The sequence below is a fragment of the Hyaena hyaena genome, unplaced genomic scaffold (genome assembly GCF_003009895.1).
Source record: "Hyaena hyaena isolate Hyena2069 unplaced genomic scaffold, ASM300989v1 scaffold_218, whole genome shotgun sequence".
NCBI classification, from domain to species: domain Eukaryota; kingdom Metazoa; phylum Chordata; class Mammalia; order Carnivora; family Hyaenidae; genus Hyaena; species Hyaena hyaena.
Window position 1 is genome coordinate 1,543,083 of NW_024080851.1, and position 25,414 is coordinate 1,568,496.

General features: G+C 52.0%; 1 protein-coding gene across 1 annotated transcript in view; it reads right to left on the reverse strand.

Annotated features, from left to right (window-relative positions):
• Positions 1-1,933: 1,933 nt before the first annotated feature.
• The window catches only part of ADCY1 (adenylate cyclase 1), a 98,826-nt gene continuing 75,345 nt past the window's right edge, over positions 1,934-25,414 (reverse strand). Inside the window, exons 15-20 of the mRNA XM_039242968.1 lie at positions 14,754-14,870; positions 14,279-14,425; positions 13,671-13,769; positions 7,912-8,026; positions 6,839-6,963; positions 1,934-5,214 (exon numbers count right to left, since the gene is read on the reverse strand). Coding sequence (XP_039098899.1) covers positions 4,888-5,214; positions 6,839-6,963; positions 7,912-8,026; positions 13,671-13,769; positions 14,279-14,425; positions 14,754-14,870 — 930 coding nt within the window. The 3' untranslated portion in view covers positions 1,934-4,887. The remainder of the gene's footprint in view (positions 5,215-6,838; positions 6,964-7,911; positions 8,027-13,670; positions 13,770-14,278; positions 14,426-14,753; positions 14,871-25,414) is intronic.

Consider the following 25,414-nt stretch of genomic DNA (forward strand, 5'->3'; position numbering starts at 1 on the left):
AACAGAACCCAGGGCAGTTTGCTGCCTTGACGGCCCTGGGCTTCTGCATGGACGTAGCAAACGGAAGGTTCTAAAAACATCAGGGAGAGAGACTCTGCTCTTGTCCACTGTTGGAGACAGAGGCACGGCTGCTCCGCCCTGACCCTCCTCTCCTCCCAAGCTCAGGATTTCTAAGGGAAATCAAGACAGGGCACACGCAGACAGTCCCACCAGATGCCCAGGGACAGGCTGGCTGCCCCCAACTCAGTCCGGTCTCTGTGAATCCATCCTAATGCCAGGAACACATGATCAGTTTGTATTTTGCTTATGCCAGACCACATGTGCACACACATACACACGCAGGTGCACACGTGCACATTCCACACCCATCCAGGAACACACACGTGTGTGTGTGCATGCATGCACACATTCCACACCCACACAGGTACATGCACATGTACACACGCATGCACGTACACGCATGCTTCACACCCATGCAGGAACGTGCACACACACGTGTGGACACTTCACAGCCATGCAGCTACATGCACATGTGCACACACACATAGACACCACATGCATGCACATACACAGGTACGCTTCACACCCATGCAGGAACACACGTGCACACAGATTTCACACCCGTACACGGACATGCATGCACACTTGCCCATATACACACACACATGCACGTGCGCATGCACACACACATTCCACACCCATTCAGGAAAACACATGGACACACATGTATGTGCACGCACACATTTCACACCCATGCAGGAACGTGCACACTCGTCCAATACACACACACACGTACACGTGCACACACACACAAATGTGAGCACATTGCGGCTCCAGCACAGCAGTCATGGTTTATCTGCGTGAACGCATCTGACAGGAAACAGATGGGCTACGTTTGCAGGGAAATTACAAAATGCAAACATAAGAGTCGGTACCGCGAAGCTGTTTAGGGAGCACTTGTCTCCACGCATGGCCCCTGTAATCACATGTACTCCCATGAGCTGGACCAGCAGGTGTCACCCATCCCCAGGCGCTACAGGACCGGCCTGCCGAAGTGTGCAGACAGCAGCGGCCTTGAGCTGGGCATCCCCAGGAGCACCCTGAGGGCACGGGGTCTGGGCACCCTGCCTCGTGCTGCCGCCCACACCAGGCTGTCCCTTGCACCACGGGCACTCTGCATTCCGACGTCCACTGCTGTAGGGCCCATGCCGTCTCTGGGCACCGGGTCCACCTCAGGCTGCTCACCACCTGCCACAGGGTCAGGGGCCTGACCCCACTCCCTGGCGGCTGGCACTGCCTGGGACCAACTGCCGGCGCTGACCCCACACCTCCCGGGTCCATTCTGGCTGGACGCACAGGTGGGAGTGTACTCCTTAGGCTGAGCCAAATGGAGCCTTCCCGAATGTCTGCCCCATGGCCCCCTCCCTACCCTACCCTCCAGGACGGGGTCCTCAGGTCGCCCATAGCAGACCTGGGACCTGATTTCAACCCACCCAGCCTACGACTCACGAAGATAGATGCAAACACCATGATGCCACGAGAAGATAGGCCACGTTCCAACATGCTTCCCACGTCCCTTCAGAGGGGGTTGGGGCTCAAGCTTCCCTCAGGAACTTTCAAAGCAAAGGCAGCCAGGCAGGCAGGATGTACAGGCCCCTGGACGCGGCTATGTCCTCTGCTTCCAGCCAGCCACACATGCCCCTTACTTATGTCACCAAACCAAACATTTTAAAATCAACAGTTTCTGAGAGGGTTGACTTTTTGTTTTTGTTTTGTTACCTTTTTTTAATTGAAGCCACTACAAAATCGGGCCCAAGTCCGTTTCCGGGGGCGACTTTCCATACAGCCGACAGGCCTACGCGCTTCAGAACGCCCCGTGTCGGCACTGTTGCTGTGACCCAACTGGTCAGGGGGCTGCTCGGTGCCCGGGGTGGGGGGGGGAGGCGGGTAAGTGGTGCATGCGTGGAGTGGGCAGGGCCTGCCTCCCAGGGAGGGCCCAGCAGGACCCCTGACTCGGGGAATCACAGGGACACAGCGCACGGGGGCACACGCTGGGACGGAGATGGGTCCACCTGACCGGGGCAAGGAAGCACAAGGCCAACCGAACCCTTCCTTCTTGAGCTGGACAAAGCAGGGGTGCGATTCATCTAGGCTGCTGACTGGGCCCAGTATGGCTCTATGGGGGACCTGGGGTGTGTGCCTCTACAGGCTGGCTGGGTCCTGTCTGAGCGCAGAGCCTACATGTCACCCAGGCTGACCAGGGAGGACAGGTGACCCAGCTCCGAGACGCGCGGGGACAGGGTAAGGAGATCACACATGTGCACAGACCCAGGCCTGCCCTTCCTGTCTCCCTCTGCTCCCTGTGCCCGGGGCACTGACAGCAAGGCCCACAGGGGAGCCTGGGCTGGGTCTGGAGGAGCTGGGGGGCCTGTAGGTGTGAGCCCCCCACAGTGTGGCTTGGCTCAGACACGTGCGTGCGATGGCTTGTGTCTGGGTTACTGGTCTGCTCTGCATGGAGCTTGGTTCTCATGTTGGAGTTGTTATTGCTTCTAGTGACAGAAGGTGTCTGGAAGCGCTGGTGGCTTTGGAGTCTCATAAATGTGCAGGTTCGGGGGGCCTGGTCTGTGGGGGGGCTCCACCCTGCAGGACACAGGCCTCGAGGAGTGGACCACGCAGTCCTGTGGTCCGTGGAAGCGTCAGGACGTTTGGGGCTGCTTTCTAGTCTACTGAGGTTGGGTGTAAGCAGCACACGGTGGGGCAAGGGGTGCTAAGAGACACCCCAAAGTGCCTCCCAGGCAGGACCTGGCTTCCCCAAAGCAGGGACGTGGCGCCTTGGGGCCGTTGCACACAGCACGTCTGGGTAAAGGGTGCCATCTGCACGGGTGACGGCTGTTCTCGTTTGTGGGGTGGGAACAGATGCCGCAGGAAACAGCGTGCTATGTACAGAGCATCTCAAATCATTCAGGGGACCCCACTCAAAAGGCTAACTTTTGTCTGTGACTGCTGTACACAAGTGAAAATAAATAAGGCAATATCATCCAGTCCCTTCCCAGACACGGAGGAAGACGGCACGCACCCCACCGCCACGGCTGCACAGGCTCCCATGCCCCAGGGGTTGCTTGCTTGTGGGGCCCAGGGCCTCGCCGCCAGAGGGTCGTGGCAGCCAGCTGCCAGGCGGCCACACGTCGTGGGGCTCCAGAGCTCCTAGTTCTGTGGACTCCGGGTCCATGCCCAGCGAGGCGGGGGTGGGGGGGCCCGCTGAGAGTCCCTTGGGCATCCACCTGCATCCTGATCACTCTGGGGGACACGGAATCTGCCGTGTGTGTCTGCGGGAGTGACCAGCCCGTCTCTGCTGCCTGAGGGCTGGGACCCAAACCTTTAAAACCACCACCTCATGCTTGCGTCATCCTCACCATCCTGCCTCTGCGTCCACTTCAAGGGGACATGCAATCCCACCAAGGCCACCCAGGGAGCTCAGGGCCCTGCCCTGGCTAACGGCCCGTACCCGTGATTCCTGTAACGTCCCCTCTGCCGTGTGACAGCACATTCACGGGTCAGGCCACGTGCTGTCCACCGCTCACTCCCCCAGTCCCAAGCCTGCCCTGGGGGGGAAGTTGGGCCAGGTCCTCAGCCCTGTGTCCAGGCACATGGGCCACATGCTCACAGCACTCTTGAGATGACTCAGTTTCCCCTAAAGGAATCATGCCATGTCTCTAAGTGTGGGCTGGCAGGGGATGGCTGGGCCACTGAGTCCTCGATGCACCGATGGCTGTCACTGGCTCAGCAAAGAGCTCATTCTCAGGAGGGAGGCCGTCCAACCACCCGCTTCCATCCTGAGCCCCGCACCGCCAGCCTGTCCCCACACGGCCTGGCGGCTGACCGTGCTGGCTGCCCCGCAGAGCCCCCCGCTGCGTGCTGGAACTACAGGTCAGGACCTGGTCCCCCGACCTGTCTGCCCAGATCCTCTGCCGGTGCTGAATGGCCTTCTCCCTGCGGTCGGAACTGAGGCCCCCCAGGGCCTCGTCCAGGTATTTGTGGCCTGTCATTTGCCCCAGCCACTGCCCTGTGCCCCCCACAGCACATCCCGGCATCCTTGGTCTGCACCCATCCCAGACTCACTCTGAGACTCCACATCCGGGTGCCCGGAAAGCTTTCTCCGGGTCGTGAGGTTCACTCATTTTGAAATCCACGCAGGCTCGTGCTGTTGTGAGTACAGGATCCCAAGGCGACCAGCAGAGTGACCGCAGGGGCCAGGGTCCATAGGAGCCGATGCCGTCGGGGGCCGAGGGGTGGTGCAGAGCAGACCATCAAGGATGCTGGATGCGGAGATGCGGCTCTGGGCCCGGGAGTTCCAGAAGACCCGCCTCTGGCTCTCAGCAAGGAGGTGGCCCCACCAACCTTGCGACGAGGCAGGGGCTTCTCCGTTGTCCCCAAAAACCGCCCATCTAGGGCCCACCATCCGGGCCTGATTCCTGCCCTCATGGCCCTGCCGAGCGAGGCCTGGCTTCCAGCCACACAGGCCCCACCACGTAGGGTTCAAGGGCTTCTGCCTGGGGGCGTGCTTGGGCTCGCCCTGCCTGCCACGCCCCGCGGCTCTCGCTAAACGATAGGCCATGGCCCCCCAGGATGTTCTGAAGGTCCCAGAGCCTGACACTGACTTGGCTGCCCCCAGGCAGCTGCCCCTTCTCTGCCACCGCAGAGGGGACTGAGAGAGCACAGTCCTGTGAAAACCTCAGCCAGCGTCCACATGGGCAGGGCTGCCCTGGCCCGTCACTGCCTGGCCGCTTTGGGTCATGCCAGACGGCTCACCGTCCCTGCTGGAGGACTGGAGGCCCAGACGCCCTGCACATCTGTGCCCTGAGCCCCCAGTGGCCAGCGTGAGCTCCACTAAGCCTCCTTCCCAGCTGCTCCGGGAGACAGGTGCTGGCTGTGGGGGCAGGGGGGGAGCCCCGCACCCTGCAGAGCCCCCAGCCCGGCTCTGACCGGGAGGCCAGCCATGGGGGACACCGAGGGCAGGCCCGAGCCCAGTCTGCTCTGGAGGCCGGCTCGCCCATAGCCACACATTTTCCGCTCCTTGCCTTGGGAGCCGTCTCCATCCGTCCTGCCTTCCAGGAAGTACGTCAGCATCTCACCCTTGCCCTTGACGCTGACCTTCCCGCGGCACACAAAGCGGTAGGTCCCCCGGCGCAGCAGCCGGTGAACCTCCTCAGTCACCTGCAGCAGAGGAAAGCAAGCAAGCGTCCATCTGGATCAGCAGGAGAGGTTCCAGGGGCGAAGCTTCCCCCCTCCCCCTGCCACAGCTTGTCTCCAGCTCAGAGAGAGTCAGAGGGTTCAGGGGGGCCCCCGCAGGGACAGCCTGGGGTCCCGGCTGTCTGCCCGCCTGCTGAGGGCAGGCAGGAGAAAGCAGCGCACCCCAGGGGTAGGCCCAGGGTGGATGGGCCCAGAGACCCAGCCTCAGGCTGGCATGGAGGCCGGATGCCTGGGTGGGACCAGCTCCAGCGGCAGGCAGCGAGGGCAGGATGCGCAAACCTGTATCGCTAACCTCTGGGGCCCTCGCTCACTTCTTCAAGGAAAGCACCCCAAATGTTCGATTTGGACCCAGCGGAGGAAGGATCCTAGAAGTGTTTGCAACAGGGGGCACTCAATACAGCAGGCGTGAGAGGGGGGAACACAGCTGGGGGAAGGAGCGCCTCCAGGAACAAGGGTGGTCAGGACATGTCGTGGCCCTGGGACCCTGTGAGGCAGGAGCCTGGGTCAGAACATGGCCATGAGGGGCTTGCAGGGACCTGCATGCGGCATGGGGGGGGGGGGGCCACGGAAGGGAGGTCCCTGGGTGTGGCGGGGAGGGGGGGAGGGGGAGCAGGCACTTCGCAGAGAAAGGCCACAGCGTGGGGGAGGAGGGCTTGCTGGAATCTGATTTTGGAAACTTAGTGCACGTGGGACAGTGGCCTGGCTTCACCAAGGTCCCCCACTAGGGTGTGACACGTCCTGGGGAGGCAGGTGGGAGTCAGTGCCTGTGAGCTGTTCATGAACCGCACATGGTGACGAAGGAGAGTGTGTGTATTTCATGACAATGAAAGAAATCAAAGGAAGGACTGTGATGTGTAGAGATGCCGCATGGGGATCTGCGCTGACGGTTTAAACCCAGGAACCCAAGGGCCCAGCAGGCACCAGACAGGGACACAGCGCCTACCGCGTGCTGGGAGGGGGACAGAACACGTGGATGCCGGGGGGCTGGCAGCCTCCCCACAGGGTACACAGGTCACCAGGACCTCGCTGGACATCAGGGCAGAGGGGGAGGCCAGCACTGGACCCGGGGCCGCCGATGGAGTGCCATTCCCTGCCCCAACCCCGTGGGCCCCCAGAGGCCAGCCGCAGCCACACCAGGGGAGCCCCGCGAGCCTGACGGAGGCCCCGAGAGCTGCCCACAGCTCTGCACACCTGGGGAGAGCAGCCACTGTCCCCAACCCTGGGGGTGGCTGTTATGGGGGGTCAGGGCCAGGCAGCTCCACAGTGCCAGCGCTTCAAAACCTGGGGAAGCCCCTCCCTCTCAGGCAGCCAGGAACGTGGTCAGGGTCCTGGATGCCAGAAGGCTGGCTCACTGTACTTGACTGAGACCCCACCCGTCACCACGCCCCCAACTCTGCACACAGCCCTGCGGAAGCAAAAGCCCGAAGCCACAGAACAAAACAGACAGCAACAACCCAGTGCCCCGCAGGCGGCGGACACACCACGCTGGTGACTTCCTGTCCCTGCCCGGCCCTGGGGCTCATCTCGCCAGGCTGGCCCTGCCTCCTACGCCTCACCTCTCGGCCCCGGGCGCACATGGCAAACCCACCTGGATTCTGCCCTGGACGCCGGTGCTGTCCATCCGACTGGCCACATTGACTGTGTTTCCCCAGATGTCGTACTGCGGCCTCCGAGCCCCGATCACCCCAGCCACCACAGGGCCGACATTGATGCCTGGAAAACAGCCGCCAACGCCATCAGCGCCGGGGAAGCTTCCAAGGCAGGAGCTGCCCCCTCAGGCTCCCGGACTCCTGGGGTCACCTGGCACAGTGTCTGGTCCGAAGGGACCATTTGGAAGAGGCATAGAGCCCTGTCCTGATCCTGAGAGAGCCCCATTTCCTGGGACGGCGACCCCGCACTGCTCAGAAGCCTGGCCTTGCGGGACAGCGGTGTGTCCCCCACGCCGCTGCCCCTTCCCCTGTTTCCCTGGCTGTGACACAACAGGTCATGCAGAGCCCGGGCCTGGAACTGTTCCATTATTTCTGGGTGCTCTGAAGTGGGGAACAAAGGCCCCCTTCCCTTCACGTGGCTCAGGGTCCCAGCGCCAATCACCCCCACAGCCATCTGGGAACTGGGGCTTCCCTGCCCCACAGACGCCATATCACATCTCTCCACGCCGCACCTGTGCACAGACTTTTCTGGATCAGCCACTGATGTCCCCACCCAGCAGTGGGGTGCCGGTGTTGTGTGCAGGACATGGCTGGTGGGCGGGGCCCCAGCCAGGACCCGTCGGGGAGCGGGAGCAGAAGTTCTGTTTCCCACCTTGTCACTACACGTGGTGGAGTGCCAGCCAGAGGGGAAAGCAAGACACAGGGACTCCGGCCCGGCGGGTGCCACCCTCCCGCTCAGCCCGGCTCCTAGAACGTTTGCCAGACAGTGGACGTCTGAAGCCTAGAACCACCACAGGCAACCATGTTCGGAGCGTCTTCCTCCCACCACAAGTGGGTCTCCTGAGCTCAACGGCAACCTTTGGGTCCCAGGTGCCAGCTTTCAGGGCAGCTGTCCTGTGGCCCCGGCCCACCCCTGGGAGGCCCCGCCCTCCCTTCTGGACAGGGGGCATCCAGGCCACCAGCCCTGGGGGAGGGCAGGTAGCAATGTGCTGGCACACCCGAGGCCACGTACCCACACGGAGCACAAAGTCGTTGTAGGACTGGTAGTTGATTTCATCCAGGACATCGAACATCTCGATGGCAAAGTCCGCCAGCGTGCTTAGGTGGGAGGAGATGCACTTCTTGGCCTGCATGGAGCAGACAGGGGTGGGGGGTTACCGCATCTGGGGGTGCAACCGCATATGGGGGTGGGACAATCTGCAGGTGCCCTGCCAGGGGCAGGATCTGATCCCACGTGACCCCATGTCACGTGCACAGCAGTGGCCCACCCACTGCGGGCCGGTGGTGGCCTGGTGTCAGCCCCACGGAGGGGGGGAAGGGGGAAAGGGGGGAGGCAGCCCATGAGCGGAACAGTGGGCGCCATGGCCTGTCGTGCCCAGGGCTGCAGGGCCAGCCCCATGGGTCTGTCAGGGAGCCGAGACCCCCTCACTCGGAGGCCACATCGCTCCCTGCTTTGTACTGTGAAACAGCCCCTCTTGGGGTGCCTGGGGAGCTCCGTTGGTTAAGCACATGACCCTTGATTTTGGCTTAGTTCATAATCTCATGGTTTGTGAGTCTGAGTCCCACGTCGGGCTCTAAGCCGACAGTACAGAGCCTGCTTGGGATCCTCTCTCTCTCCCTCTCTCTACCCCTCCCCCCACTCAAGCTCGTGTTCTCTCTCTCTCTCTAATAAATAAACTTAAAAAATACTTATTTGAAACAGCCTCTCTTGTGTAAAACAGGGACAACTATCAGGTTTTTTTCTTTTTGTACCCATTCAAGGTTTTTCATTTTTCTTGGTTTATGGATATTTTACTAGTCCTCAAATAAAGGGAATGAATGCTTTTAAAAAAAAATTAACTGACTTAGTCTTGTCTGAACCAGCTAAGGTCTATCGGTACATAGGGCAGACAGCATAGGGTCCTGTAGGCTGCCCCCTGCTGTCACACAGTTCTCCTGCTGTCACAACCTGTGCAAGGACCTTCGTTACCACTGATGGGCCCACCGTGATCACTGCCGTCAACTAAAGCCCACAGTTTAGGTCATGTGTGTACATTCTATGGGTTTCCCTAAATGCACAGTTTTGTGCACCCACAGAAGCAGTTTCACTGCCCCCGAGCCCCCTGCCCGCCTGTTCATCCCTCTCCCCCAGCCCCCTGGCAACCCCTAATCCTTCCTTGTCTCCATAGTTGTGCCTCTTCCAGAATGTCCCATAATTGGAATCATACAGTGTGTAGCCTTTCCAGATTGGCTTCTTGCCTTAGTGAACTGCATTCAAGGCTCCTCCTTGTCTTTACACGGTGTGAAAACTCACTTCTCTTTAGCGCTGAATAATATCCCCTTGTCTGGATGGACCGCAGACTATTATCCATTCACCTACCAAAGGAGGTCCCGGTTGCTTCCAGGTTTTGGCAATTATGAATAAAGCCTATGTAAATACCTGGTCAGGTATTCCGTGGACCTAAGTCATCTGCTCCTTTGGGTGAATGCCAAGGAGCAGGGTTGCTGGGACATACAGTAAGAGCATATTTAGTTCTTTAAGAAACCTCCAGACCACTGATCTCAGAAGCTAAGCAGGGTCGGGCCTGGTTAGTACTTGGATGGGAAACCTTCAGACCGTCCCCCGCAGCAGTGGCCCTGTATTGCACGCCCACCAGCAGTGAGTGAGCACCCCGCCGCTCCGCACCCTTGCCAGCACTGGGCATCCTCGGGGTCCTGGCCCCTCTCATCCATGTGCAGTGGTGTGTTATCTTAATGTCCGTTTCCCTGCTGATGCCTGATACAGAATATCTCTTCTTACACTTGTCACGTGCAAGTGAGGTGTCTGGATTTTTTGCCCACTTTTTAATTGGCTTGTTTCCTTATTGTTGAGTTGGGGTTCGATGCAAGTCCTTTATCAGAGATGTGGTTTGCAAAGCTTTTCCCTCAGTCTGTAGATTGTCTTTTCATTATAGTATTTCCCGCACATATTTTAAAGTTTTAATTGGGTCCAATATAACGATGTTTTTTTTTCCATGGATCATTTAAAAACTGATCACCAGGGAGGCCCGGGGCGGGGGAGCGGGGGGAGGACTCAGTCAGTCAGTTAGGCATCCAACTCTTGATTTCGGCTCAGGTCATGATCTCATGGTTCATGGGATTGAGCCCCGCATCAGGCTCTGTGCTAACAGCGTGGAGCCTGCTTGGGATTCTCTTTCTCCCTCTCTCTCTGCCCCACCCCTGCTCACACTCAGACTTTCTTAAAATAAATAAACATTGGAGGCCTGGGTGGCTCAGCCGGTTGAGCATCTGACTTCGGCTCAGGTCACGATCTCATGGTTCGTAGGTTTGAGCCCCGTGTCAGGCTCTGTGCTGACTGCCAGCTCAGAGCCTGGAGCCTGTTTCAGATTCTGTATCTCCCCATCTCTGACCCTCCCCTGCTCACGCTGTCTCTCTCTCTCTCTCTCAGAAATAAAACATTAAAAAATAAATAAGTATTAAAAATAGCTTTAAAAATAATTTAAAAATTAAAACAAATAAAACCTTATCACCAACCCAAGGTCACCTAGATTCTCTCTTATGTGATTTCTAGAGGTTTAACACTTCTGCCTTTCACGTTGAGGTCCATGATCCATTCTGAGTTAATTTAACCCATTTCAGGTCAACATCTATCTAAATACGGATGTAAACTTCTAGCACTGTTTATTGAAGCCTACCTTTGCTCCATTCCCCCTTTTGTCAAAGATCTGTTCACTCTGCCGACAGGGTCTGTGTCTGTGCTCTCTATTCCGTTCTGTTGATCTAGCCCATTCTTCCCCAACACAACACAGTCTTGATCACGGCAGCTTTCTTTCTACACAACCTTGAAGTCAGTTGTTCAGTTCTCCAATTCCGTTCCATTTCTACTATACTGTGTTACCGACTCTGCATCCTTTGCCTCCATGTACACTTAGGTTCAGTTGGTCAATATCACAAAGTGACATGCTGGACTTTTGAGGGGGATTGCAGTAAATCTGTAAGATCAAGTTGGCAATAACTGACCTCTTGACCTTGACCTTGAGTCTTCCTATGCAGGAACATTACCTGTACACCTATTTGATCTTCTTTGACTTCTTGCATCAAAGTTATACACTTTTACTCAGAGGTATTATTATAATTATTTTTTAAAATATGTTCCTAGTATTTGATTTGGGGGGGGGTGCAAATATAAGTGACACTGTTTTTAATTTCAAATTCCACAAGCTCGTTGCTGGTTCTTAATCAGGAATGGGTATTGGATGTTGTCAAATGGTTGCTCTGCATCAACTGACATGATCATGTGATTTCTCTTTATCCTGTTGATAGAGTATATTTCATTAGCTCATTTTGAAATGTTGAACCAGCCTTGGTGTCTTGAATAAATCCAACTTGTTTGTAGCATATTATTCTCTTCATACAACGTTGGAGTCAACTGGCTAACATTTGTAGAAGACTTCTACATCTATACTCACAAGAAATACTGGATCCACAGAATGAGTTAGAAACAAATGACTTAGGAACTTCTATTTTCTGGAAGAAATTTTATAGAATTTGTGTAATTTCTTCCTTAAATGTTCAGTGAACTCATCTGGGCCCAGTGCTGTTTTGGAAGGCTACTAATTATTGATTCAACTGCTTTTAATAGATCTAGGTCTCTTAAGATTTTTTTATTTCCCCTTGTTCAAGTTTTGGTAGATTGTGACTTTTAGGGAATGAGTCAATTTGGTCTAAATTATCACATTTGTGGGCACAGAGCTGTTCATAACATACCTTTTCATCCTTTTACTTTCCATTGATTCGGTACAAGTGGCCCATCTTCCATTTCTAATATTAGTAACTTGTGTTTTCTTTTTTTCTGTTAGCATGGCTGGAGGTTATCGACTTTATTGATTTTTCAAACAGCCAGCTTTTAGTTTCATTGATGTTCTTTGGTGCTTACCTGTCTTCAAGTTCATTGATTGTGCTCTGATTTTTTTCCCCTATGCTCTCCACAGGTTGATATTGTTCTTCTTTCCATCATTTGCTAAGGTAGAAGCTTATAGGGTTATTTGGGATAGTTCTTCTTTTCTAGTATACGACTAAAAAGATATCATTTCCTTCTGAGAGCTACTGTTGCTGCCTCTCGTAGATTTTTTCAATTGTATTTTCATTTTTATTTAGTTCAACACATTTTTAAAACTTCTCTTGATATTTCCTCTTTCATTCATGTCATTTAGACAAGTGTTGCTTAATCTGCAAATAGTTTGGAATTTTACAACTATGTCCCTATCGATAGATTTCTAATTTAATTCCATGGGGTGTGAGAACATACTTTATATGATTTCAATTGTTTTAAACTTGTTAAGGTATGTTTCGTAGCCCAGAATGTGCTCTATCTTGGTAAATGTTTCACTTGAGCTTGAAAAGAATGTGTATTCTGCTGTTGTTGGATGAAGTTGTCTGTGGGTACCAATTATATCCAGGTGCTTGATGCTTCTGTTCAGTTCAACCATCTTTGCAGATGCCCCCCTGGACCTGCCAGCTTCTGAGAAGGGTATTGTAGTCTCCAGCTATAATGGTGGATTCATCTATTCCTTCCCATGAGTCTATCTATTTTTGCCTTGCATATTTGGACACACTGCTGTTATGTGCACACATGTTAAAGATTGTTATGGCTTCCTGGAGAACTGACTCCTTTATCATTTTGCAGTCTCCCTCTCTATTTCTGCCTGATAATTTTCCTTGATCTGAAATTTGCTTTGTCTGAAGTTAGATCACTACTTGAATTTTGTTTTATTAGTGCTAGAATGGTATCTCCTTCTACATCTTTATTTTTAAGGTGTCTATGTCTTTATATTTAAAGTATAGGGGTGCCTGGGTGGCTCAGTCAGTCTGACTTCGGCCCAGGTCATGATCTCACAGTTCGTGGGTTCGAGCCCTGTGTCGGGCTCTGTGCTGACAGCTAGCTCAGAGCCTGGAGCCTGTCTTCAGATTCTGTATCTCCCTCTTTCTCTGACCCTCCCTGCTCACACTATCTCTATCTCTCTCTCAAAATTAAAAAAAACATTTAAAAAAGTTTTACTAAATAAATAATATAAAGTGTGTTTCTTGGGGTACCTGAGTGGCTCAGTCAGTTGAGAGTTCAACTTCTGCTAGGTCATGATCTCATGCTTTGTGAGTCTGAGAGCTGCATTGGGCTCTGGGCTGACAGTTTCGGATCCTCTGTCCCCCTCTCTCTCTGCCCCTCCCCAACTTGTACTCTCTAAAATAAGTAAACATTTAAAAATAAATAAATAAATAAGTGTGTTTCTTGTGACAAACCTATCTGGGTCTTATGTTTTTGGCCACTCTGTCAGTCTCCCTTGGTTGGCATATTTCCATTCACACTTAAAGTAATTACTGATATAACAATCAATGGATTATTATAGATTAGTATCTCCCATACTTATAACTGTTTTCTATTCATTGCATTTTTTTTTTTTTACAACTTTCTCTCTTTCCCTGCCTATTTTTTTAGAGCATCCTGAAGACTTTATTCACAATTCTGCATTGGGATAGGGGAACGCTCCAAGGTGCTGGGCTGGCACGACTGGGTGCAGCTGGTGGGGAGGGAGCAGGGCTGGAGGAAGCCCCTGTGACTGGCATCAGTGCCAACTTTCTATGGGAGGCTGTGTCTGGAGAGAGCCGGCCGCCGGACGGACAGCCCCAGGCCGCTGCTCTGACTTACAAGGCAGACTGGGGCTCAGCAGGGAACGTGCTCAGGGCTCCAGAGCAGTGTGGGGCAGAACTGGGACCCGGTCCCCGAGCAGCACTCACCTTGGTCCCAGTGGTGGGCGCCAGCCCCACGGCGGCCATGTAGGTGCTCCCAATGGTCTTGATCTTCTCCAAGTCCTTGTAAAAGTCTTTATCCATGAGCTTTGTTTAAAACACAAAACTGTTCAATGTTACATAACATCTTAGAGAAGCCACTTCGGGGCATATCAGGGCCGGGGAGCAAGTTCTGAGAAGCAGTGTGTCTCGTTTGCCATGGGCGCTAGACAGGGTCTGAGGCCGATCAGAGGGGCTCCGGCAAGGGCATGGGAAAGAGGAGCCCAGGAGGGACCCCGCAGAGCACAGGTGTCCTCCAGCAGTGACCTCAAGGTCACCCTAGGGGAGACATTGCAGGGCAGGGAGTGGGGCTGGTGCAAACCCCAGAGTTACCGGCCTGAACCCAGCATTTACTAGGTGGGGGACAGGTGCCAGCACCCACCACGGGAGCTCAGTGCCCATGGGTGACGAAGCGCCCTCCCCCAGGGTCAGGGTCGGTTTGGACCCCAGGGGGGACAGAACGCACGTGCCTCCTCCCAGTTCCGTGCGCAGGGAGTGCGCCACATTGTGGGCATAGTGCAGACGCTGTCCCACAGCAGCTGGCCTGCGGCCCTCACCTCATCAAAGTCCGCGATGATCTCGTTCAGGAGACGCAGACACTCCACCCCCATGTTGTTGCCGTCCAGCTCGATGTAGAAGTCATCGAAGTTGGGGATGGAGGCGAACATGACGCCCACTTGTGAGTAGGACTGGTAGTACAGGTCCTGGGGGCAAAGGGCAGGTCAGCCACAGTGCCACAGGCAGCACGCATGGCGGTGGGGAGGGCGCAGGGAAGGACAGGAAAACAGGGCCCTGGGAGCTATCTCTAGCCAACACCGGTCAGGCTGAGCCCGCGCTCTGTGCCTTTAAGATCTAAAGTGCTGGCCAAGCCTGCTTCTGTGTGTGCAGAGGGGGCCCACTCGACCTCGACCCTGGTGCCATTTTAAGCAGGGAAGCAATGGGAGGGTCACTCTGCGCGGGACCTCCAGCCCAGCCCCGTGCTCATCCCCCCCTCCCCCCCAGTGGCGCAGGCGGGGCGGGAAGCAGGCTCACCATGTTCCGGGGGTTGGACATGAGGAAATGCTGAGCCACGTGGGCCGGCAAGAGGTTGAAGAGAATCCTCTTGTTGTCCAGCTTCACCCTCTCCATGTCGTCCCTCTCCTCCTCGGCCTGGGGGGCGGACCCTTCGTTACCCATCGAGCTTCCTTCCCTGGCTCAACGCCCCCCACACCCTGCCGCAGACTCTCCCAGGCCCAGTGACCAGGTCCCTGACCCCTCCCAACCAGGTGCTGCGCAGGGGTCCCATGGGGTCTGCCTCAGCCCCTCTCCTCAGGACCATCAGTCCAGCCAGACCCCTGCCCTTGAGCTCTGATGGGGACCCTCAGCCCCTCGCCCCTGGGTGACGTCTGATGCCCTGAACTGCCTTCAGCCAGGACCCTGCAGGGTCAGCCCTTAGGATCTTCCGCCCTATGACCACCCACCTGCTCCTGGGTGATAAGCCCTGTCTGTCTGTGCTGCTCGGCCCAATGGCCCTGAACGACAGCCGCCTCTCCACGTGCCCGGGTGCCGTGGATCCCCTTGCCTACAACACCGGGGTCTTTCTAATCATCCACACTGAACTCCAAGGGCACGATCGACAGTCTACACAGGCTCCTCTCCCTCCCACAGGGCAGAGAGGCTACGTCATCCTCACGGGGGCCCAGAGGAGCCACGGACTTCTGGGTAAGTCCCCAGGGATGATCAGCTGGAGCTTCCAGGGGGGAAACGGGGAGCTTCAAACTTTCAATGGGGGCCTTCGCCCCACTTCCAGGCACACTCCCAGCCACCTGCTGAGGCCCAGACACCCGTAGCATCTGAGGCATATGCCTGCTCCCAGGCCACACAGGCCCCCAGGCAGCCTCTGAGGGGCCCGAAAACATTCATGGGCACGCCAAAGGAGTCTTTCACTGGGGATTCCCAAAGCCAGGCAGCCCCGTTTCCTCTAAAATCTCCCTGCCCCCAGCAGGAGTCACGTGCTGGGCGGCGAGACCAGGAGACATGTGGGGGTTGGGGGGGACCTGGGACAGGGGATCTTGGGTGGGAGGCCTGGGGGACCTGGGGCCGGGGAGCCCTGGGCCTGCTCTGAGGGGTGCGCTGGGGAAATGACTACGAGCTGTCCAAGGGGCTGTTAGTTATCCAGGAGCCTGGCGACAGGACGCGCTTCACCCCCTACCCCCTACAGTGGGCAATCAGGTGGCAGGGGGCACAGCAGAGGAAGCCCAGAAGCTATGAGACCCCAGGGACAGGAGCCTGCCTCTGTGGGCAGGGGGCCGGGGCCATGGAAGCGAGGGAAGCATCAGAAGGAAGCCACACAACTCATTACTCATGACGCGTGGGCACCAACAGACCAAAGAAAGCTTTTTGCAGAAGATAAAAAGGAAGTAAATACTATTTTTACGATAGTAGTTTTATTTATTAACGGACCTAAAACTTATGCTGCCCCTGAAACACTGTGTTAATGATACTTTTGAAAAAGCAATGTAACTAAATACACTTCAACTTTGGTTTTTTTTGTTTTTTTTTTTTTTATTCATTTCTAGGAAAGAGAGAGAGACAGCATGAGCAGGGGAGGGCCAGAGAGAGAGGGAGTCACAGACTGAAACAGGCTCCAGGCTCCAAGCTGGCAGTCAGCACAGAGCCTGATGCGGGGCTCGAACCCACGAACCGTGAGATCATGACCTAAGCGAAAGTCGGACGCTTAACCAACTAAGCCACCCAGGTGCCCCAAATACACTTCAACTTTGTAAGATAAAGAATCTTGGCTTATCAAAGCTTTGGATCTAAGTTCAGTTTATTTCAATGGACTTGCAATTCACAGAGGTTTAGCCCATCAGAGTAGCTCTCTTTAAAGAAAATCATTGTAGGAGGGGTGCTTAGGGGGGCTCAAGTCGGTTGAGGGTCCAACTTCGGCTCAGGTCATCATCTCACAGTTTGTGAGTTCAAGCCCCGTGTGGGGCTCTGTGCTGACAGCTCAGAGCCTGGAGCCTGCTTCAGATTCTGTGTCTCCTTCTCTCTCTGCCCCTCCCCTGCCTGTGCTTGCTTTCTCTCTCACAAAAAATAAACATTAAAAAAAGTTTTAATACAAAATAAATCATTGTCTGTTTTTTAATCATCCACAAAGGTTTGCATTAAATGTGATGGGGAAGTGTCCATCTTCTTACAAGCTAAGCAGGAGAAGTTGTGTTGTTATATTTACAACAAATTAGATGAAAACCCACTGAAATTCTCTTTTTATAAGATTTTCCAACCGGCCAGCGTGAGAAGGAGCTGGAGTGGGCGACACACCCCATTCCCGTCACACATGAGGGACACACCAACACCCTCCTCCACACAAGACCTTGTTTCCAAAGGCAGTTCCCTTCTCATCTGTCAAAATCTGACCCTGGACGTTACGGACCGAATGTCGGAGCGGGCATCTCAGAAATTCCTTCCCAGGGTGCGCCTGCCAACAGCACACGGCCCTGAGAAGGCCCGACGGCTGGGAGCACCGTCTCCCTGTGGACAGAACAAACCAAAGCTGCATACCCTGGCAAGTCCCAGATCGGCTGACGCAGGTGACGGGCGGGCTGCGTGCACTGTGAAGGTCACCATGACCCCCACAAAGCGCTGCCAAGGCTTTTTGTCCAAGCAGCCAGACCCACAGACCCCTCCCAGCTCCTGCAATCAAGGACGGATCACTCAGAATGAAGGGCCAGTCACACTGCTCCTGGGAAGTGACGTTCCTGCCTCCCCTGGAGGGGACATGTGGCTGGAGGGAGGCACTCACGCCAGCACGTTCTCCAGTCAGTGCGAAAGCGCATGTTGTAATTTCCAGAGCACTGGAAGCACAGCTGCGGGCGCGGCGAGAGGCTCCTCCGGAGATGAGAACCAACAGCTCATGCAGAAGTCAGGACAGATCTACGGCCAGAACGTGGCTCACGAGACCCTGGACACTAAGCAGGCCCACCTGTGCTCTCTGCCAGCTGGGTGCCCAGGAGAGCTGGTAGTGGCAGTTGCCTTCCAAGCCCCAAGTCCTGACACCTGGGAACCAAAGGCAGAAAGAAGGCCAATGTCCCAGCTCAATAGTCCCGTGGAAGGGGCTGGATTCTTCCTCTGCCTTTCTGTTATTTTTCTTAAATTTTTAAAATGTTTACTTATTTTTGAGAGAGAGAGAGAGAGACTGAGCATTAGTGTGGGAGGGGCAGAGAGTGAGGGAGACACAGAATTCAAAGCGGGCTCCAGGCTCTGGGCTGTCAGCATAGCACCCAACGCAGGGGCTCTCGTGAACTGAGAGATTATGACCTGAGTCAGAGTCGGACGCTTAACCAACTGAGTAGAGAAAGCCTTGAAAGTGTGAAAGGGAAAGAGCATCATCAACCTACAGCCCTATCCCTGGCACACACATCTTTCAATCACAAAGGCAAAATGAAGACCTTGTCAGACACACAAGATTTGAAAGAACTGCCATCAGACCCGCAAGAAATGTTAAAGATGGTCCCTTAGGAAAACAGGCAGATACCAGATAGAAGCCTGGACCTTCATAGAAGAACGAAAAGCACCAAAAATCCTAACTATGTGGGTACATAAAATTATATTTCTTCTAGGGGCACCTGGGTGGCTCAGGTGGTTAAGTATCCAGCTTCAGCTCAGGTCATGATCTCGCGGTTCAAGAGTTTGAGCTCCACGTGGGACTCTGGGCTGATAGCTCAGGTTCTGTGTCTCCCTCTCTCTCTGCCCCTCCCCTGCTCCTACTCTGTCTCTCCTCAAAAATAAATAAAACATTGAAAAAATAAATAAATAATTTTAAAAAACTATTTCTTCTCAGAAAATGGATTTAAAATATAATTAAAGAGACTCAGTTGGTTAAGCTTCCGACTTTGGCCCAGGTCATGATCTCACAGTTCATGGGTTTGAGCCCCACATCGGGCTCTGTGCTTCCAGCCTAGAGCCTGTTTCAGATTCTGTGTCTCCCTCTCTCTTTGCCCCCCACTCTCACTCTGTCTCTCTCTAAAAAATAAATGTTAAAAAAATTTAAAAAATAAAACATAATTAAATGTTTATGATGGAAAAATATATTTTGGAGTTTATAATACATGCACATAGAAAAACTGTGATGTCAACAGCCAAAACCCAGGATGGGAGGAAGAGATGTATGCTGTTACAAGGTACAATAACACCAACTGAAGACAGGCGATGGTAGGCACCCGCTGAAATACTACAAGAGGGGAGGAGCTGAGTTGGCTGAGTAGGAGGGGGACCCTAGGCTCGCCCCACCCCTTGCACCCAGCTAGATAAACACCAAATCTCTCTCAACACCCAGTAAATCAGCCTGAGGACGGTCAGAACAAACTGCACAACTGGAGGGAGAGAAGAGGCCACGCGTCGTGGAAGGGGGGTGCAGAGACGTGGCTAGGGGAGAAAAGGGTCACGGGTGTTCCAGAGGCAAGGGAGCCCTGATCACGGAGGCAAAAGAGAGAGAGATGAAGCCACGGGGGATCACACAAGGAAAACACTTCCCCAAAGCCATGGACGGGGAGAACAAGATGAGCTGACTATTGTGAGATTTTACAACTGGTGGGGCTCAAAGACTGGGGTGTTAGGGTCCACGGCGTGGCGGGTGTGGAGCCCTGAGGGCTCCTTCAGAGGAGGGCAGAAGCCCGGGAGCAGACGGCATGATCTGAGGATCCCCTGGGACACGCTGGGACAGACGTTTCCCCCTTCTTGGAGCACACCTGGGAGATTTCTCCGGGGACAGAAGAGCCAAGGGCACCACTGAGCTGCCCTGTTCATTAGACACCCGCTGAGGGTGGCTCCCCTGGACATAGGCTTCTCGTTGTGCGTCACTCCACACTCCAAGCTCCCACGCCTTGCTGCGACGGCCCTTCTGGGACCTACCCCAGAGGACCAGAGCATGTCTATGCCACACCAGGTTTGGAGTTTTAAACTTCAGCTGGCCTTCCCAGGACAGAACCCAGGGTGAACTGCACTGCCAGATGGGCACATGGCCCGGACACAGACACTTGACAGGAAACTGTCCACTCTTCTGGGAGGGCTTTCGGGACGGCGGCAAGTGCAAACTCCCCTCTTCAAGGCCGAGGGAGGGGGCTGGCACCATTTCTCTCCCCCACCCCTCTGCATAAACTAACTCCAGTAAACAGCAGAGAGCCAAGAGCGGCAGCCCAAATTGTCCTGCCCCCTTGCACCCCACAGGTGCTGCTTGTCTAGGGCAAGTATGCCAGGAACCAGACAGCGGGCCCCTCCCCCCAAAGACCGGCACAAACCCCCACATGCACCAAGTCTACTGACCACAGAGGGCTGCAGGATCTAGCCTCTTTTCACAAGCAGATCAGAACACACCTGGTTAAAACTCATCACACTCTGGTCCAGGTTCAAACACTGCCCGCTGCAGGCAAGGACAGACTCTGCAGAGGACTGACCTGAGGGAAAGAGCAGTTGAAACACAGCAACAGAGTACACGCAGCCCAGACCAGACGCTTCCCCAAGCACCAGGCCCTGGGCAGTATATGACCTCTTCTTACTAAAGCCACTACTATCAGGAGCAGGAAATATAACTTTTCAAAGCCACAGAAGAAGACATAGACCATGAAAAAAATGGCAAGATGGAGGAACTCATCCTAAAAGAAAGAACAAGAAAAGGTCATGGCCAGGGATCTAATCAAGATAGTGTAATAATACGCCTGATCCAGAATTTAAATAAGTAACTATGAGAATACTAGCTGGGCTTGAGAAAAGCGGAGAAGACACCAGGGACATCCCTACCACATAGATAAAAGAGTTAAAAACCAATCAGGCCAAAATGAAAAATGCAATAAGCAAGATGCAAAACCGACTGGGTGTAATGACAATGAAGGTAGAGGAATCAGAGGAATGAGTAACACAGGAGATAAAATTATGGGCAATAATAAAGCAGAGAAGAGGGAAAGAAAAATATTAGATCATGAATGTAGACCTAGGGAGCTCAGCAACTACTTACAGCTTAATAACATTCATATGATAGGAGTCCCAGAAGAAGCGTGGGGAATGGGGGCAGAAGGTTTATTTGAGGAAATTATAGCTGAAAACTTCCCTAATTGGATAACAGACATCCAAATCCAGGAGGCACAGGTAATTCCCATCAAAATCAACAAAAGCAGGCCAACACCAAGACATATCATAGTTACATTTGCAAAATATAGCCGTAAAGAACAAATCCTAAGAGCAGCAAGTCCCTTACTCACAAGGAAGACCCATAAGGCTAGCTACAGATCCCACCACAGAAACTTGGCGGGCCAGAAGGAAGTGCCAGGATATATTCAATGTGCAGAATAGGAAAAATATGCAGCCAAGAATACTCTATCCAGCAAGTCTGCAATTCAGAATGGAAGGATAAATCAAGAGTTTCCCGGATAAACAAAAACTAAAGGAGACTGTGACCACTAAACCAGCCCTGCAAGAAATATTAAAGGAGTCCCTTTGAGTGGGAGAGACCAAAATCAACAAAGACTGGAAAGGAACAAGAAAATCTCTGGAAACAATGACAAAGCAAGTAATAAAATGGCACTAAATTCCTATCTATCAATAATTACTCTGAATGTAAATGGACTAAATGCTCCAATCAAAAGACACAAGGCATCAGAATTGATTTAAAAAAAAAAAAAAAGCCCCATTGATATGCTGCTTGCAAGAGACTCATTTTAGACACCAAGACACCTCCAGATGGAAAGTGAGGACATGGAGAACCATCTATCATGAAGTCAAAGAAAGCCAGAGTAGTCATATTTATATTAGACAAACTAGATTTTAAACCAAAGACTGTAACAATGGTGAAGAAGGGCAGTACCTCATAACAAAGGGGACTATCCAACAAGATATAACGATTGTAAATATTTATGCCCCCAACTTGGAGACCACCAAATATGTAAATCAATTAATAACTAACATAGAACTAACTGATAATAATACAATAATACTAGGAAACTGTAACACCACACTTACACTATGGACAGATCATCTAAGCAGAAAATCCACAAAGAAACAACAGCTTTGAATGACACACTGGACTAGATGGACTTAACAGATATACTCAGAACGTTTCATTCTAAAGTGGAGAAATACAGATTTTCAAGGGCACATGCACATTCTCAGAATAAATCACATACTAGGTCACAAATCAGGCCTCAAGAAGTACATAAAGATTGAGATCATACCATGCATATTTTCTGGCCACACCACAAAACCTGAAGTCAACCACAAGGAATAAAATTGGAAAGACCACAAATACATAGAGGTTAAAGAACATGCTACTAAAGAATGAGTGTGTCAACCAGGAAATTAAATAAGAAATAAAACAAATACACGGAAACAAATGAAAATGAAAACACTACGGTCCAAAGCCTTTGGGATGCAGCAAAGGCTGTCCCAAGAGGGAAGTAGATTGCTCTTAACAATAGAGAACAAACGGAGGGTTGCTGGATGGAAGTGGGTGGGGGATGGGGTAGGTGGATGATAGGCATTAAGGAGGGCATTTGTTATGTTAAGCACTGGGCAGTATATGTAAGTGACAAAACACTAAACTTTACTCCTGAAACTATATCAGACTCCATGTTAATTAACTGGAATTTAAATAAAAACTTAAAATGAAAATAAATAAGGGGCGCCTGGGTGGCTCAGTCAGTTAAGTGTCTGACTTCAGCTCAGGTCATGATCTTTCAGTGCATGAGTTTGAGCCCTGCATCAGGCTCTGTGCTGACAGCTCAGATCCTGGAGCCTGTTTGGGATTCTGTGTCTCCCTCTCTCTCTGCCCCTCCCCCAATCACATTCTGTCTCTCTCTCAAAAATAAACATTTCAAAAAAAATTTTTAATAAAATAAAAACAAAAATAAATAATACAACAAAGAATTGCAACTAATAAAATAGAGGAAGGGAGAAAGAAAGAGAAATAAATTAATGATTTTATCATTAATAAAATAATAATAATTATTAATGGAGTAATAGAGATTATTTAATATCTTAGTAGAATAATAAAAACATTTAATTAACTTAAGACAGGCAGAAAAAGAGGAAAAAGAAAACAAAGAACGGATGGCCAGATCGGACAAATAGGAGAAGCAAGATAAAAGATTAACATCTAACTGCATCAGTAATCACATTAATTGTAAATGGTCTGAACAGCTCAATTAAAAAGGCAGAGATTTATAAATTGGATAAGTTGTCAAGGTCCAACTGCATGTCACTTGTAAGAATTCCACTTTAAGTAAAAAACATCAATAGATTAAAAGTAAAATGATAGAAAAAATATATGATGGGAGATGGATTGCCTATATAATATCACACAAAGTAGACTTCAGAGCCAAGTACATTACCTGGGGAAAGAGGCTGTTTCCATAGTGATAAGGGATACAACGGTTTCAACAAACCAAGAGGACATAACCCTAGACACTGATGCACCTGGTAAGAGATGGCCAAAATACAGGAAGCAAAAATTTATAGAATTCTGTCCACATGTATAGTCGGAGGTTTCAATATCATTCTCTCAAAAATCGGTAGAATGTCTAGGAAGAAAGTCAGTACGGGCCCAGGGGACCTAAGAGTGCTCTTGACCAATTTGACCTCACTGACATTTATAAAATACACCATCCAATGGTGACAGGAAGGAGCAAGAAATATACAGAAATTCTCAAGAAATTTAAAAATATTCAAGGCATATGAGCCATAATCTCTGACTATAGTATAACTAAGTAGAAGTCCATAACAGAAAGATCTTTGGGAATTATTCAACAAAATCATAATCTTAATAACATTTGGTCCAAAGAAGAACTCATAAAAAAAAAGAAAGTGAACCAAATGAAAATGAAGTCACATATAATATCAAAATTTATGAAACTAAAGCATCACTGGAAGGAAATTTTATAACAAAACCCTTGAATCTGAGAAGATACAAATTATCTTGAGAAACTAGCAAAGAAGATTAATTTAAACCCAAAGTCATCAGAAAAAAAAAATAAAGATCAGATTGGAATTTAAGTGAAGTAGAAAACAGAAAAATCAATAAAACCAAAAGCTATCTCCTGAGATCAATAAAATGTATAAACTTCTAGTCACACTGATCAAAAAAGTGTCTATGCAATCCCACATCAGGAGGAAAAAGGGGACTTCACTACAAATCCCACAAATACTAAAGGGCAATCAGGGAGGGGCGCCTGGGTCGGTTGATCATCCGACTTCAGCTCAGGTCATGATCTTCTGGTTTGTGAGTTTGAGCCCCGGGTCGGGCTCTGTGCTCAGTGTGGAGCCTACTTGGAATTCTGTGTCTCCCTCTCTCTCTCTGCCCCTCCCCTGCTTGTGCTTTGTCTCTCTGTCTCTCAAAAAATAAAACAATATTAAAGGAGCAAGAAGGCAAGAGTATAAACAAGTTCATGTCAATAGACTGAACAACATTCAGGGGATGACATAAATGTCCAAAGCTACCTCAAAAAGAAATGGGAAGCCTGACAGCCCTTTATCTTTCAGGAAATTGAGTTTTAATATTTTAATGTTCCCACTCTAAACACACACACACACACATAGAAACCCAAGCTCAGAGAGCTTCCCTTCCTCAAACATTTGAGGAAGAAATAACACCAATTCTACAAACTCTTCCAGAAACCTGAAAAGGAAGGAATGCGTCCGTCCCCTTGTTGTGAGGACTGCTTGCTTACGCTGACATCAAAGCCCTCTCGGCCTAGAAAATGACGGAACAACGTCACTCGTGAAGAGTGATGCAAATACTCCTACCGACTTTTGGCAAAGTGAATCGCAACAACACGCTTAACCATTACTACGTCACATCCCAGCCCTTGCCTGGGCCACTTTCCGTCTGAGTGGACAACATGGCACTGGCACAGACAGGAGTCACGCCCCAGGGTGAGGCGTTCGCTGGAGGAGAAAGGTTGCTCTACTATCACCATCATGATGACCTACTGAGCGCAAGGGAGAGGCCACACTGGAAACAGCATCGCGCAGCCTGGGGGAGGTGGGTTTACATGACCAGCCCGGTGTCAGTAGATAATTAACCCCCAGGCTCCGGCCTGGCCGTTTCACAACAGTTTGTGATGTGTACATGACAGACGTACCTGCCCAGGGGGTAATCGGGCAAAGTCTGGAAACTTCCTTGTTTTGCTGGGCTTACGGGAAAGTTAGATGACATTTCTTGTCACACGCCCTCGGAAAAATACGTCAGTCGCTGTAGGCAGCCCCTCCCGTGACACAGGGAGGGTCTCTCTTGCACTGAGCTTGCTGGAAAGCTCATTTAGAAGTGGGGGCCGGCTGCAGCACAGGGGTGCTGTCGGCAGGGAACCCCAGGGCAGGGTCAACCGTGAGGCCTACCAACATCTACAGGGACACCGCAGCCTTTAGGAAAGCACTTGCCAAGGCACACAAGAGAAAATGCCGGCTCGGCCGTGCTCCATGAGCACCCGGGCACTGAACGGGTGGCCCTTAAGTGAACAGGCTGAAGCCTGGGTTTGCACCCCTCAGGTCAGCCTGGCTCTCCGACTCTGCAGGAGTCTGTTCTCAAGCTCTGAGCAGCTGTTCACAACTAAAAGGTCTGAGGTCACAGGGGCCAGCTGATGGCAGGGTGGACACATCTAGGGACCGGCCAACCTGCTCACCCTGGACAGCCAGCGGGGCCAGACAAGACCCGCTGAAGAGGCCATTCT